This window comes from Sturnira hondurensis, unplaced genomic scaffold (assembly GCF_014824575.4).
Source record: "Sturnira hondurensis isolate 20B ecotype Veracruz unplaced genomic scaffold, ASM1482457v3 Scaffold0005329, whole genome shotgun sequence".
Lineage (NCBI taxonomy): Eukaryota > Metazoa > Chordata > Mammalia > Chiroptera > Phyllostomidae > Sturnira > Sturnira hondurensis.
Window position 1 is genome coordinate 5,029,746 of NW_028077960.1, and position 16,341 is coordinate 5,046,086.

At 48.5% G+C, this 16,341-nt stretch overlaps 1 protein-coding gene across 2 annotated transcripts in view; it reads right to left on the minus strand.

Annotated features, from left to right (window-relative positions):
- The window catches only part of THSD4 (thrombospondin type 1 domain containing 4), a 593,206-nt gene that overhangs the window by 5,117 nt on the left and 571,748 nt on the right, over window positions 1–16,341 (minus strand). For both annotated transcript variants that reach the window (XM_037047150.1, XM_037047152.1), the window contains 3 exons: window positions 15,926–16,099; window positions 7,031–7,204; window positions 573–752 (listed from right to left, as the gene is read on the minus strand). In XM_037047150.1, the coding sequence (XP_036903045.1) occupies window positions 573–752; window positions 7,031–7,204; window positions 15,926–16,099 (528 nt within the window). The remainder of the gene's footprint in view (window positions 1–572; window positions 753–7,030; window positions 7,205–15,925; window positions 16,100–16,341) is intronic.

Here is a 16,341-nt window from a genome sequence, read left to right on the forward strand (position 1 = left end):
CAAGGTATAAAAAGAAGTGGGAAAACTGGGGTAAAAAGAGGACAGAAGTAGGAAAAATTCATTTTGTAAGGTCTGATAAACTCTCTCCTATTAGAGATGGTCCACATTTTAGCTCTGAGTTTCCCAGCAGCCAATTCAAAGAGAGAAACAGGACCAGTCCCAAAGTGCGCCCCTAGGACGTCTTCATCCAACTCTCCGGAGGAGCTCGTTCGAAACGCAGACTCCTGGGTGCACCCAGAGTCGATCTTTTCTAACAAGATCCCAGAGGATTCTTCGGCACGCTGAAATGTGAGTCACTGCTTCATGGCTCCGCAGTTTAGAGATCAGGATGGTCCCCACCTCAGGCTCCATCCACCGAGTAGGCTGTGTCTGGGGTGCCTGGACAGTGACCAACGAGACTGACCACTGTAGGGAATGCACCTGCGGGCTGAGCCCAGTGCCTGGCACCTGGTAGGTGGCCCAGGTGCGTGTAAGGGGGGAAAGCAGGAGATTGATGTCCGAGTACAATCGATCAACAGCCCCCTGACTTACCATGCTCCATTCTGTGTTAAACCAACAGCCCCCTGACTTACCATGCTCCATTCTGTGTTAAACCACTTGGCCCCGCAAGGCTTGAGGTGGCAGGACTGCTGGCTGGGGGGTCTCTCCAGGAAAGAACATGCATAGGGGTCCAGCACTTCGAAGGTGTCTGCATCCTTCCTAACACAAATCACCTCCCGCTGTTGGGTCCCGCTCCCGCACTCCATGGAACACTGAAGAAAGAAGCAGAGGAAGATGGTGTCACACCATGGGAAGGACAGGAGAAGTACTGTCCATCAAGGTACATTTGTGCCTGCTTTCTGTCACCCATGCAGTGAGGCAGAGCCCCAGGCCACCAGAAAACATCTCCATAGCAGACACGGCCCGGCACCCCAGTGCTCCTAACAGTTGTGTGTCTGGAGTGCGGAGCAGGTGCCCCGAGTTATCCCAGCTTCAGGCTCTTGGCCGCAGAGATCCTGGCACCCTCTGTGCCGAGAGTGAAATGGCCCCCCAGAGGTTCCCCACAGGAGCCCCCTCTGACTGTAAAGCAGTGAGCTGACACCCTGGGTTTCCCACTGGCCCCCTGTGGGTGGGCCCAGGGCACGAATCGTCTCCCAGAGGCTCCACACCTGTGCGTGAAGGACTAAGCTAAGCTGGGTAGAAGGTTCTAGACTCGGGACAATCCTGCTGATTCTCCCCTCCCAGAAGGGTGGCCAGCAGCAAGGCTGCCACGGCAGACGGCAAGCTCCCCAACCTGGTGCTGGCGCTCGTGGGGCTCTGAGCGTGGAGGCCAGTCAGGCGGGGACGCACATCGGAGCCTCCCGTCAGGCATATAACCACCCACAAACCTATTGCTTTGTGAAATGTTTTTTGTGCATGTTTAGTTTACTCAATATTTCTTGATTAAAAATTTTTAAAGCTGCGGTTCACAGGCCTTTAGAGACTTTAAAGAATCCACTGCCTCTATGAGGAGCTTTAAACAATGTCCACAGCTGAAATGCTTAACACAGCCTTGCTTGTGTAGGCAGGCGCGGCGTCAAATAAAAACAGGGGAAACCCACATCTCTACAGGAAAAAGGAGACCAACCACGCCAACAGACTGTGAACTGGCCGCACCGGGCACAACGGGCATCGCCATTGGCAGTTTCTGCTTCGTGCCTCCTTTCCTGCCGTCTTCACATGCACCCAGAGAACCTCCTTAGCTTGCCTGTCCTTTCTCTTCCACACTAGTTAGTTAGTTAGAGAGTTAGTTAATTTGCTTGCTGGAGGTTTAGTCCAATCCCAGCCTCACAGGCAGACCGTACTTTATCTATGTGGTGTGTACAGTGTGGATTAATGAGGTTTCGGACCTGGGATTTGTTTCCCTGGACATGGTCTTTCTTATCCGTAACAGTACTCATCCTGACAAGTTAGTTGACTATTGATTTGGCATATATTCAGTGTGTTCACGTTTTGGCTTTTTTTTTCAAGTGCTACAGACAATGGAAGAATCGGAGGCAGAAGAGGAGCAGGGGCTGCCCAGCGGAGGAGCGAAGGTCATGTGCGAGGTCCCGGGAGGCAGGAGCGGAGCCCTGGACCGAGGGCAGGAGGAGGCGTGGAAACCAGTCTAGACATCGTCACTGAGTAGTTTCGTGTCTTTGGCCAGGACTCAGTGCTTTCCCGGGTCTCACTGCCTCACTTGCAAACTGGAGGGGTCTGGAAACCGAATCGGTGACGGCTCTGAGAGGCTTGGAAGAATAGCAGACTGTGACCCCTAACCAACGCCTGAAGTTATTTTGTACCGTGCTTGTAAATTCCTTGAGGACATTAGGTGACCGAGGGAGAACGAGCACACATCTCATGCCCAGAAGAGGCAGTGTGTATGTGTGGGGAACTAATGAATGGAACCGTGTCTGTGTGTGTGTGTGAGGTGGTGTTTGAGCCAGGACAGGGCCCTCTTCCTCTCTGGGCCAGAAATTATGGAGAGTCTTAGAAGGGTGTGAGGTTGATGAGACGGTAGAAGGAGAGGATCACAGTCCAGAGTGTGCATAGAGGAGGGCCCCTGACCATGAGGGAGCTGCTCAGGTGCTCTGGGTGAGAATGGCGGCGGCTGTGTGGCTGGGAGGACGGAGGGAGCGAGGCTGCAGGACCATGAGATCGCGGTCAGCCAGCATCCTGACAGGGAACCTGACTGTGCCAAGGCGCCTGGGAGCATTCAAGTCAAAGGGCAGAGTGAGGACATTTCCAGATATTCAAGGGCTCAGAAAACATGGCTTATGAATCCTAGTACAAAGAATTACTGGTCTCCAACAAAATTAAAAAGAGTTGGGAGGAAGACACAGGACACCACAGCAGGAGTCGGCAAAGACACCAGTACAAGCTATTGTCAATAACAGATATGGGTTCCCTCTGGGGTGACGAAATGTTCTGGAATTGGATAGTGGTGAAGGTTGCACAGCCTTGTGGACATGCTAAAAACCCCTGAATTGTACTGTAAGAGGGTGAATCTTATGATATGTGAATTATATTTCAATGAAAATATTGATGGTAATCATAACAAAACAAAGAAACAAAAAAACAGAGGGAGTGATCTTTTCCACTATTTATTTATTTTTTAAAAAGGTTTATTTATTTATTTATTTTTAGGCAGAGGGGAAGGGAGAGAGAAAGAGGAGAGAAACATCAATGTGTGGTTGCCTCTTGCATGCCCCCTAATGGGGACCTGGCCTGCAACCCAGGCATGTGCCCTGACTGGGAATCGAACCCGTGACCCTTTGGTTCGCAGGCTGGCACCCAATCCACTGAGCCATACCAACCAGGGCCTTTTCCACATTTTCTTAGTGAGTTCGTGTTCAATTTTGAAACAGCAAAAAAAAAAAAAAAAAATTTAATTGATCAATTAAGTCACTTTATTAAAGTGTTCAGTATTAGCTGTTCTTTATAACGAACAAAGTCACTTTTTCTATTTTTGCTTCTTTATTTCCCCAGCTTTATTGATGTATAATTGGCAAATAAAATTATAATATATTTAAATTGATGATTTGGTATATGTATGTGAGGGATGACCCAAAAGACTCAGAATTTATTTATAAAAATTTGTGTATTTATTCTTACATGTTAAAACTTCAGTCACCTTCCAAGTCCTCTCCATTTGATGCAATACACCTACTGAGATGTTTCTTCCACTACTCAAAACAGTTTTTGAACTTGTCGATTCTGATGCCTTTCAGTGCTTCTGTCGTTTTTTGTTTCACCTTTTCCACATCAGCAAAACTTTCTTTTTAAGGACATTTTTCATGGGGAAACAAAAAAATGTTGCTTGGGGGCAAGATCGGGGGAATAGGGAGGGTGGGACATGAGCGTCATGCCTTTTCAGGTCAAAAACTGCTGAACACTCAGCACAATGCGGGCAGATGAGCTCACAAATCATCACGAAGTGGGCAAACACGTTGAGTCTTCAAAAAAAAATTCACTGAAAATGCAGCCTCTCACAACAGCGCCAGCTGGCACACTGATACAGATGGGTTCCTAGAACACTTGCCCTGGGCGGGGGGTGGAATCTATAACAAGGGACCCACCCTCCAGGACATAATTCCGGTTTTTGCGGGTCCTCCCTCATGCATAGTAAAGGGATTCCCACCATTGAGTCAATGCGTACTTACCTTTCTTTTGGTGCAATCATTTAACTTCTACTCTGGTAGCAAATGTCAGTTGTTCAGTATAGCGTTATCAACTACAGTCACCATGGTATATATTAGATCTTCAGACCTTATTCACTTTATAACTGTAAGTTTTACCCACCTCTCCCCATTCTCCCCACCCCAGCCCCTGGAAATTATCATTCTCCTCTCTGAGTCTGGCTTATTTAGACAAATAACTCGATCCATGCAGTATTTATCTTTCTCTGGCTTATTCCACTTGGCGTCATAGCACTCCTCCCCCGAAAAGATTCCTCCAGGTTGTGGTAAAAGGCAGGGTTTACCTTTTTTAAAGGTTGAATAATATTCCTGTACATATTTTCTTATCCACCCATCTGTCGATGGACACTGAGATTGTTTCCCTACTGTGTCTAAGTGTGAATAAAGCGACCTTGAACATGGGGGTGCAGAAACGTCTTTGAGATAACGATTTTGCTTCCTTTGGATATGTATCCAGAAGTGGGGTTGCTGGCTCATATCTATTTCTGCTCTGACGCTCAGGTGCAAATTGGCTTTACTAACAATAATAATAGCAATAGCTGTGATGTATTGTATATTTATTGTATGTCAGGTACCGTGCTACATACTTAATATATATGACTTCATTTCTTCTAAAAATAACTACTAAGGTGCTATCCCTACCAACAGTTTATAGGCAAGGAAGCCATGCTGGACCATGAGCTTCCCTGAGGACCGGGATATTTGTCTTGCTCACTGACGTATCCCAAGCGCTTAGAAGAGAACATAAAGACTTCCAGCCAAGATGGAGGTGTAGGCAGACACGCTGTGCCTCCTCGCACAACCAACGAAGGACAACAAACCTAAAAACAAAAAACAACCAGAACTGACAGAAAATTGAACTGTATGGAAGTCTGACAACCAAGGAGTTAAAGAAGAAACATTCATCCAGACTGGGAGGAGAACTGGGTGGAGAGGCAACTGGGTGGAGAGGACTCTTCGTGAGGCAGTAGATTGTGTATGGGGAGGTTCCACAGTCATGTGCAGGTAAACTGGGAGGAACAACTGGGGAGTGAGACAGGCTATGCAACCTGGGGTTCCAGCATGGGGAAATAAAGCCTAAACCTCTGATTGAAAACACCTGTGGGGGTGGAGGCAGCAGGAGAAACTTCCAGCCTCACAAGAGAGTTTGTTGGAGAGACCCACAGGGTCCTAGAATGTACATAAACCCACCCACCCAGGAATCAGCACCAGAAGGGCCCAATTTGCTTGTGGGAAGTGGGGGAAGTGACTGAAAGCAGGCAGGGAGTAGAGCAAGTGCCATTGTTCCCTTTGGACAGCTGCACCACATAGTGTCACAAAGCAGCAACGTGGGTTACTCCACCACAGTGAACACCAAGGCTCTGCCCCTTAATACAGAATAGGTGTGCCAAGACAAAAACAATGGCCCAATGAAAGAACAGATCAAAGCTCCAGAAAAAATACAACTAAGCAACGAAGAGATAGCCAACCTATCAGATGCACAGTTCAAAGCACTGGTGATCAGGATGCTCACAGAATTGGTTGAGTATGGTTGCAAAATTGAGAAAAAAGTAAAGGCTATGAAAGTGAAATAAAGGAAAATGTATAGGGAACCAACAGTGAAGGGAAGGAAATCGGGACTCAAATCAACAATCTGGAGTAAAAGGAAGAAAGAAACATTCAACCAGAACAAAATGAAGAAACAAGAATTCAGAAAAATGAGGAGAGGCTGAAGAACCTCCAGGACAACTTTAAACATTTGAACATCTGAATCACAGGGATGCCAGAGGAGAAGAGGAAGAGCAAGAAATTGAAAACTTATTTGAAAACATAATGAAGGAGAACTTCCCCAATCTGGCAAAGAAAATAGACTTCCAGGAAGTCCAGGAAGCTCAGAGAGTTCCAAAGAAGTTGGACCCAAGGAGGAACACACCAAGGCACATCATAATTACATGAGCCAAGATGAAAGATAAGGAGAGAATCTTAAAAACGGCAAGAGAAAAGGAGACAGGTACTTACAACAAAGCAGTTCCCATGAGACTGTCAGCTGATTTCTCAAATGAAACCTTGCAGGCATGAAGGAGCTAGAAAGAAGTATTTGAAGTCACAAAAGGCAAGGGCCTACATTCAGGATGACTCTATCCAGCAAAGTTCTTATTTACAATGGAAGGGCAGATAAAGTGCTTCTCAGAGAAGGTCAAATTAAAGGAGTTCATCATCATTCATCCCTCATTATATGAAATGTTAAAGGGACTTATCTAAGGAAAAGAAGATCAAAAACATGAACAGTAAAATGACAACAAACTCACAACTATTAACAACTAAACCTAAAAAAATACACAAGCAAAAACCAACTAAGCAAACAACTAGAACAGGAACAGAATCACAGAAATGGAGATCACATGGAGGGTTATCAGCAGGGGAGTGGGAGGGGGAGAGGGGGGAAAAAGTACAGAGAATACGTAGCATAGATGGTAGGTACAAAAATAGACAGGGGGAGGTTCAGAATAGTATAGGTAATGGAGAAGCCAAAGAACTTATATGTATGACCCACGGACTGAACTAAAGGCTGGGAATACAGGTGGGAGGGGATGTGCAGGGTGGAAGAGAGTAAAGGGGGGAAATGGGACAACTGTAATACTAGAATCAGTAACATATATTTAAAAAAGAGCATCGTAGATGTTCAGTAAATACTGTTGTCTGAATGAGGCTCTCAAAACATAAGAAACTTCTTCAGGGTGATGGGTAACACAACTGGAATTCAAACCCAGGACACACCAGGTCCCGGTTCGTCACCCCTCGGCCATGCTGCCTCCTACCAGGGGCAGGCAGATACACCCAGTTTGGCCACTCACCTGACTCCAGCTCCCAGCAAACCACTCCACTTTGCCTGTGCAGGGCCCGTTGTCACACGGGGTGGCTTCTGCTGGCCGGTTGTTCCCACAGCCCTCCAGGGGCAGGCTGCTGATGTGGTGGGTCATGCACACCACCGAGCGTGTCCGCACTCCGGCCCCACACTCTGCTGAGCACTGCGAGGCAGAGGATGGGCGCGTTAGAGGGAGCCCTTGCTGCGCAGGTCCTGAAGTCATTTTCGAATGATGCAAAGGAGGACCAAGCACCTTGTTTCCCCACCCACTCTTCCCCCTAGAAATCTCTGACCATTTCTCACGCATGGCCCACTCCACCGTGAGACATCAGTCTGGCAGATCTGGCCTTAGATTTTCTGGGACTGTCTACGTTCCTCATACTCTGTCTCACTGGTGATCGACATGCTTACATGGGTCAGACCACTGGTCCTGGCTTTTGCTTTTGAAAGTAAATCCACCAGAAGAATGAGAACAGGAAAATGCGGGCACGCATTTGCTTGCTGCCAGTAGGTCTGGGCTGGTCTGGGAAGGAGGGAAACTGGCATCTGTCACTCAACATTGCTGCCTAATATTTAAGCACAAGGTTCCAGTCCCTGAAGGCCACAGCTGTGACAGTAGACCAGAACGCTACCTGGTATAAAGGGAGAGCCTGGCCTGGGAACCAGCATATTAGTGTTAACATCCCCACCAGCTGTGTGGCCTGGGGCAGGTGATACAGGTCCTCTCACTAGTGGCCAGTGTACCCGACAGCTGGCATGGAAACACGCTCCGGTCAGGATTACAGGGGATGAATGGCATGCAGAGAGCAGGTGTTCAGTAACTGCCTACAGCCATTACTCAATAATGGTATGAGGGGCCTCAAAGGGTCAGCGCCAACATGCAAACTCTAAGATAGAGAAACTGCGGCTCACAGGTCCACAGAGAAACCGTGGCCTTCACTTAGGGCCACATAACTGGTAGTGATTTCATTACCACAACCTCCCTCTACCCACACTCAGGGCCCAGTCGGCATTCCCCCGCATCGTACCCTGCAGCTCCATGAGCATTTCCCATCTGTCCCGAAACACTCTGGAGAGCTGCCTTATCTTCAGGACATCGTCATGTGGGTGTTCCTCCGACGCCTCACGTCCAACAGGCGAAATGATGGGACACCACCCTCATCCCCATTCCCCTTCTTCCTCTGGGTTTTCCAGCTTGTGTTCAGTGGATTCAAAATCTACTGCTCCTCTGCCTTCTGGCTTCCCACACCTGGCCGGCTAGCTGGCCCCATGGATTCCAGCTTAAGCCCATTTTCCTGTCTCGTCCCTTCTGCCCGGGTCCCCAGCCCCGCTGACGTTCTTCCCCTGGACCGTGGCTGCAGCTCCTCCCTCGGCATCTCCAGCTTTTCTGAGTCACTACTGGCTTCCAGGGGCGGGGACAGCCACGCTGAGCTCCCTCTGGTGCCACTCCGTTCCCAGGGACACCCGTGGACTTCCCCAGTGGCATTAAGGGTTTTCTAAAGTACAGCCCCACTCAACCCGTGCTTCCAGACTAATCCTCTACTATACACGGGGAACACACTAGCTTCCTGATAGGGGTTTCCACATTTTAAAAAATTGTGTGAACCAAAAAAAAAAAACAAAACATTGGGGCTGAACAGTTGGACACAATATGTGAGAACCACCGACTGTCCTGGACAGAGCCAAGGTTCACCATTCCCGGGTCACAGGAAATGCTCCCACACCCGCTCCCCAGCGTGCCTTCTACGCTTCCCCAGGACAGCCCGGAGCTTCTCCGGTTCAGCCCCAATGCCGTCTCCTCTGTGAAAACTGTCTCGATGCCCAATTTAACATACTCTTCCCCTCTTCAGAATTCTCATGACATCTGTGTTCTGCTGTTGGCCTTGCATTGTGGTTACTTGTCCTGTCTATTTTTTTTTCCATTGAAGAAGCAGGCTCCGGTGAGCAGAGACTGTTACGTCATCTCAGATTCATTCTCAGTCAGCACCTCCCCCCTGGGTGTGTCCCTGAGTGTCAGCTGAACAAATAAATACCGGGTCCAGCCCTCCCTCATTCATTTCTCTTCTTTTATCAGCAGCTTTCAGTGCTGGGCGTGCCTGTGTATGATGGCCAAAGCCCCAACCCCCCCCCCCCCCCAGGGGTTTCTGCTGGGTCTTTTCTTAAAAACAGTCCATGTTTGGTTTCTACCAACATTACTGTTTTTAAAAGTAAATGAAACCAATATAATTTTAAATCAAGTTGGGAAGAGGAAAAATACGAACAACCTTGTTTCCCTGTCAAAATGTCTACTTTTGCTTTTGTAGCTTGCTGCCTGGTCTTGTACCATCACAGCCCAGGAAGGGTGATCAGAGGCTGACGCGGCCCTGCTGAGCTGGGCCTGGCTCCGCAGGGAGGGGCCCTCTGGGGCAGAGAGTGGGGCAGCTGGAACGTGCCCCAAACACGCAGCTTTGGCATACTAGTTACTTTGAGCTGAAGACAATTAAGAAACAGCAGATTCAAGAAGACCTCTCCGCCCCCCCTTTCCTGCCTAAAATCGGGGCGTACTTTTCCCAGGAGACAGGTAACACCCGGTTCCAGGAAAAAGAGTTCATTCCTGTAGGTGATGGGCATCCAAGGTGATTCTGCACAAACACACTTTACTGAAATAGCCCCTATCTTCCACTGGTGTCTCCCACGTACCTCTCAGCCACTTTCCCACAGTTCACTGCCCCCAGCCGCCCAAACCCCTACCCTTGGTCTAGTCCCTGCATAACTTACCACCATTCGTTGAAACGGTGCACAGCCCCTCAAGTCTAACTACTTCTCTGGGATTTTCACGTGTTTCCTGGGAAGCTCCTCCTGCCCCCATGATGCCATGTTAAAAAATTATATCAAATAAAATTTGTATGCCTTTCTCCGGTGAATCTGGTTACGGTCGGCTCAGTTTGCCGGCCTCCGTCACAGAACCTAAGTGCGTAAAGGAAGAGTTTTCCTCCCTCACAGGCTCACAAATGCTTTTCGTGATTTTTGTTTTATCTGCCTTCTTATTAGAAACCTGCTTTCCGAACCAAGTAATGTGCATGCACCTTGGGAGAGTTTCCCCAGATGCCCATGGACTTTATTTAGAAGAAAAAGGTTCAGGGGGACGTCGGTGTCCAGGGAGAGAACATCAGAAGGATGAGCCCCCAGAGGCTGCAGGGAAAAGCACGGCTCATCTCCATCTGAACGGAGCTGCTCACGGGACCTGGCCCGGGAAGCCTCCCAGAAGAAGGGGTCCCTCCCAGGCAGCAGGGACTGAAGTTCAAAGTGAGGCACCGAGACACACCCCTTCACCGTCTCTGAAGGACGTGCCAAAAAGAAGGACCAAATCCACTTCAGGAAAGAACCTGATTTCTGAAGAACGTCAGGGCAGACGGAACACAGAGACACACGAAACTCCTAAGCAATGCTCTGGTGAGGGCTGTGTCCTTGCTCTCTGGACAGCGAAACGAGGACCATGGCGCAGCTGGCCCCGAGGGACTACCGGGCCCTGGCGACTACTCCTGCACTGCAGTTACATGCACCATCTCCCATAATTTAAAACACTCAATATCTTTACTTATTTTTTTCTCTCAGAAAATGTCCTTAGAAATTAGGTGCTACAGAATTGAGCTTGGTGATTTCCTAAAAGTTTTTTTTTTCCTGTTCTGATTAAAAATTGCATGAGTGTTTAAACCTGCCATTTATTTGCAGAACTAAAAAGCAAATGATGCCTATGTCTGATAAGGCCTGCCCTTGATTAAAAGTAGCTACAAGGATGTTTTTAAGGGGAGTCACGTAGTCAGAAAAAAAGACACATATAACCCTAGAATTTTAAGAGAAAATCCAGATTGAGTTTACAACCTCCGTTCATTTGGGCAGAGATCAATAAACTTTAAATAGGACAAGAGCATACTCTTAGCATTCTGGGGTTGATTTCGGTGTGTGTGTGTGTTGTGGGGGTGGCCATATCGACCAGCAATCCTCGGGTGACCAGCTGGGTGTCCCACCGCTCAGCTCGATCCCGACACAGCTGACCTGGAGACAGCATCAGGTTCCACAGGTGAAGCCTCAGTCCCACACGACTGTCCCCACCCGAGCTTCAGCAGCCAACCCCAGGTTCAGGTGGTTCCTGTGCTCCTGACCAACTGGCTGGATGTCTGAGGTTCCTAAGACACCCCTCTCAGTTCAATTGCTTTGCTAGAGCAGCTCACAGAAATCAGAGAAACATTTTACCAGTTTATGGTACAAAGAAACAATTCAGCAACAGCCAGATAGAAGACACGCATATGGGAAGGAATGTGGGAAGAGGGCCGAGCTTCCAGGGTTACCAGCCCCTCCCATCTCCCTGTCTTCACTCCCCGCAGGCTCTCTGAGCCCCGTCATTCTGGGTTTGACGGAGTCTTCACTCCGCGGGCATGCTTGATCAACTCAATTACCCATGATTGATTCAGCCTCCAGACCCCAGCCCTTCCCTCGAGGTCCAAGGGTGGGACTGAAAATTCCACACTCCCTCTCAACACATACTTGGCACTTTGGGGAGCCAACCCCTATCCTTAAGTTAGCTCATTAACATAACAGAAGATGCGTTTATCACTTTCAACACTACCGAAAACGAGGGTCTGGGGATCCATAAACCAGGAACTGTGCATGAAGACAAAGAGGTTCCATCATCTGAATGACCACATCTGTATTTCTTGTAAATCACAATATTGCAGAAACACTCTGGATCCTTAAGTATAAACTTTAATCTCATTTCTTCTCCCCTCTCCCACTTGAACTCCTTACAGGAAGCTGTGTCTCAATCATACCTAGTTTATAATAGGTACTCAATATATGTTTATGCTAAAAACTGCATAGTTCAGACTAAAGCTTAACAAGTTTTTTTTAATTTTTAAATTTTTATTTGTCAATTTTGGAAAGAAAGACAAAAGAGGGGCAGAGAGAGAGAAACACGGATTTATTGTGCGTTCATTGGTTGATTCTTGTTTGTGCCTGACTAGAGCTCAAACCTGCAATGTTGGAGTATTAGGACAATGCTCATCTGAGACACCTGGCCAGGGCCAGACAAGGTTGATTTTTATACACAGCCCCCATCCTCATGTGGAAGACAGCCATCAACTGCTTATTCCCAGGGGCTGAACCTTTCCTAAGGCCAGCTGGTGGCTGGAAGGTCCAGGGTCCACGTGAAGCCAAAGAAGAATGAAGAAGCCCACAGGGAACGCTCCCTGGGGTGCTGGCCTCATCTGGGTCCTGGTGTCAAACGGTTTCCCTTAATGCCCACTCAGCAGTTACAGATGAGGAAACCGGGGGTCAGAGAGTCAAGAGCCTGCTCAAAGTCCAGTAAGAAAGAAATCCTTGGGGAAAGGGTACCAAAGGCCCCTCGTGAAACCCAATGGCACCGCTTCCCATTCATTTGCTCCAAAATAATCTTGAATGTTCAGGGACAGTGATCTGTTCTGGGGGCAGATAAAGCAAAATCACTTACATTATAGCACCGAAATCACATGGATTAAAACGCCTTTTCCAAAAAAGCAAAAAAGCTCTCTGAGTGGAAGATCAAAGCGCTCATCTTTTGCTGTATTTGGGGTTTTGCGACAAGGGTTAGACTCAGCAAGTACTCGTTGGCGCGCAGAGCGGAGCGGTCACTGGAGGGGAGGCAGCTGGTGTGGGATTCCTTGTCAATCACTCCCAGAGTGCTACTGTCCCAAATGAACGCGGGAGGCACACAGGGGAGCCAAGCACTGCAGTTTTATCCACCATATAGCTGCTTTTTTCTCTGTACACAGGGCATTTTGAGCCCAATGCCTTTTTCAGAGTGTGGCAAATGTAGAGATGGAATTAAAAAATGGTAAAGAATCAGTGCAATAAAAGGATTATGAGAGTGATCTCAGTTGCTTCTTGGGAGACTCTAAGTTGAAATAATCTCTCTGGAGAGAAATTTGCCAGAATATGTCAAGAGTTCTAAAAGGGTTCACAGCATTTGGTCAAATAATTCTACTTCCTAAACATTACTTTAGGGAAACAAGTGTTACGGTGGAAGGAGTGGTCAGAAGGGGAGTAAAGGCAGGCCCTCACCATTGCAATGTAACACAGAACTCCATGCAGGAGGCTGGAAGCAAAGGAAGCCGCCTCTCACCCAGTGACCCAGTCGTCCTGAGTCTGGTTGGGTAAGGCTGCCAGGCATATTCCGAACAGCAAGATAGTGCCAGGGGAAGCCCTTGAAAGTCTGTGTGTATCGTCTCCACTAGCTGGGAAAGGAAAACCTTGAGACTGCGTATTCATCCCAAGGTCTGGAAGGAGGACAAAGGGGAGGGTCCACAGTGCCCAAAGAAAAAGCCTGTGAAACAACTTTGGTTAATCATCTGCCCCCTGTCACGTGTACAAAATGAACAAATGGGGTCCAGAGCAAGATAAGGATTTGGGCTAACAGACTCCCACACATACCTGTTTTTGGATAGTCATGCCCCCCTAGGAAAGCTGGCACCACCTTTACCCGTCAATCTAAATGTAACTTCTTCACCCCCATCCCACTGACTACATAAGTCCTTGGAGCAAAGGGCTCGCTCACCTTTTGGCCACCCAGCCTCTGGCCACCCCTGCTTTGCTTCCTAGTGGAACTCAGCACTAATAAACCCTGACTGCAGGCTAGCAGGCTCGCTGATCTGTAATTCTTTACTGTGTTGGCAAGAGGAACAGAGTTTCTGGGAGTCTGTCCCATAACACAAGGAAAGGTGCATATAAAGATTTATGGCTAAGAATATTTATGAAATATTATTTAAGATAGTAAAAGATTAGAAAAATGCCCCTAAACATTTAGAAATAGGGTATTGGTTCAATTATAGTAGTCATGCAATAACTTATTCTAATTAAAAATCATGCTTTATAGGGTTTAATCCCATTAAAACATTTATAACACATAAGTGAAAAATCAGGTTAACAAATTGATCCTATATTCTGATTTATATATATTTATATATAATATATATTTATATATATTTTTAAAATATATATAAACACAAAACATTATGTATGCAAAGTATGTATGAGTAGAAAACTGCTTGGCAGTGTAGCTTAAAAATGTTAAATTGTTATCTTCTACTGAAGAGATTACTTTCGCATTCTTTTCATAGGCCATATTTTTGGACTATAAGACACACCTAGGTTTTAGAGGAGAAAAATAGAAAACAAAATTGAAGCAAAAATGTGGTCAAATATTTAATAACATAAACAACATAACATTTCACCAGTGTAAATGTAAACAGAACTCAGCAGCAGCATTAACAATCATTATTCCTCCAAATTTGGGGGGGGTGCATCTTATAGTCCAAAAATATGGTACTTTATAATAATAATAATGTATATTACTGTATGAGCAGAAAAAGAAACTATTTTAAAAACCATCTTTCCAGTGTAGGAGGGAAAGCCAGCCTCATTGTTTTCATCCATTTGCTTACACGCTCAGTTTGGCAAGTTTACTGTGAATACAAATTCTGGCTAGAAATCCACAAAGACAAAGAATCAGTTGAAGGAACTAGGAATTTTTAACCTGGAGAGAAGGGGAAGGGGCTCCGCCTGCCTGAGGGTCTGCAGAGTGAGCAGCGTGCGCACATCTCCTGCCGCGCAGGCCGAGTCGGCAAGACTTCAGCGCAACGGGAGGGAAAACCTCCCGGCACTGTGGGCTGAACAAAAAATAGATGCCACTGTCTCCAAAGGCAGGGAGCTCCTGAAAGCGGATCAGACCTGCGTCAGGGTCGCTGTCCAGGGCTCCTCCTGCCCCCAGGGAGGCTGCCCAGTGCCCTCGAAGCTTCTCCCTGCACCGCTTCTGCAAGGCCAGGAGCTCTGTCCTTGCCGGAGGCCTGGACAGGGCGACACCTGGACACCTGGACGGGATGGGGTGAGCCCTGCTGCACCCAGCTATAGGGGCAGGGGTCCGAGCCAACGGACCCCTTTCGACCAGCGCCCACTTCCCTTTGTGTCCCTTTGGCTAGCACCTCCCTGGTGATTGCTGGAGCCCAGGACAGTCCACTCCTGCCACTGGAGGCACAGGAGCCGCTCAGCCTAAGAGTCCTGTGCTTTCGCTAAAGGCTCTCCCTTGGGGGCCCAGGGGCGGGGACTGTTTGCCATGAGCGTCGGAAACCATGAGGAGACAGATCCCTGGACAGACTCTCCAGGAGGATCTCTGACTGCGGACCAAAGGCCGCATTCGCGGGCGTGTTTCTGTCCTTTCTTTCCCAATCATGCCCCCACTGACGTGGGTCATTACTGTAATGAGAGGGCGGCAGAGCCAGAAACCCAGAAGAACACTCCAGGTAACATCTGGTGCTCCGCAGCTGGTCTGTGGTGGGCACCAACTACTCAGAGAGGATGCCGGCCAATTGGAACCAACCAGCAGGGTGGATGGGCCCATCCATCGACGCGTGAAGTTTACTCCTCCAGGCTGGGGATACCGCACTGTTGTCACATGACACTGGGGGGAGAGGGCTCGGGAGCCCAGCAATGTCCCCTACGATTCCACGGATGTGGCTGGTTTCCTCCATCCCTGACCAGCAACCGGGGCACCACTGGGAGCCCCTTAGAAATGCAGGGTCTGCACCAGCCCCCTACCCGCCGACGCAGGCCCTGTGCCGGGACGAGGCTCCCTGGTGACCTGCGGGCACGCCGGAGCTTGGAAGCACCGTGGAGATTCGTATGAGGATGGAAAGCCTGTAATAGTTCATCTCCGGGCCTTTCCCCCAAAGTCAGAAATTACCCTGGGGATTCTTAGCTAGGAATTCATCTTTGTGCAGTTTGGGGGTGCCTTGGGACACGTGGCTCCCCCCCCCACTAGCCCAGCAGACCTCGGTCACTGGCTCTAGCAAATGTACTCTGCTGCTGTCACACTCACCCTGTCACTCCACTCGGTGAGGAACCAGCTCTTCGCACAGGGTCCCATGTCACAGTTCTCAATGTCATTGGGGCGGAGCTTCATGTTGCATTCCTCGTCATCAACCACGTCCCCGAGGTTGCTCACACACTTCACGTCTCGGGTCCTCTGCCCCACCCCACAGGGCACCGAGCACTGGAAGACAGCAAGTTTCCGTGAGCAGGATGGGAAGCGCTAGCTCTGGCGACTCTCCAGTCACGGTTCCCTCATTCCTGTGACCTGCGCCCCAAACAGAGGCCTGGACAGACTCCCTGGGTTGCCATGTCCCCTGCAATGCGATGCTACCTGGGGAGGATCCCAGCCCCGAAGAGTTCACAACCCTTTTCTCTAAGACCTTCTTGGATGTCTTGCCTCCTTTGTCCATCTGAGCCTCAGTT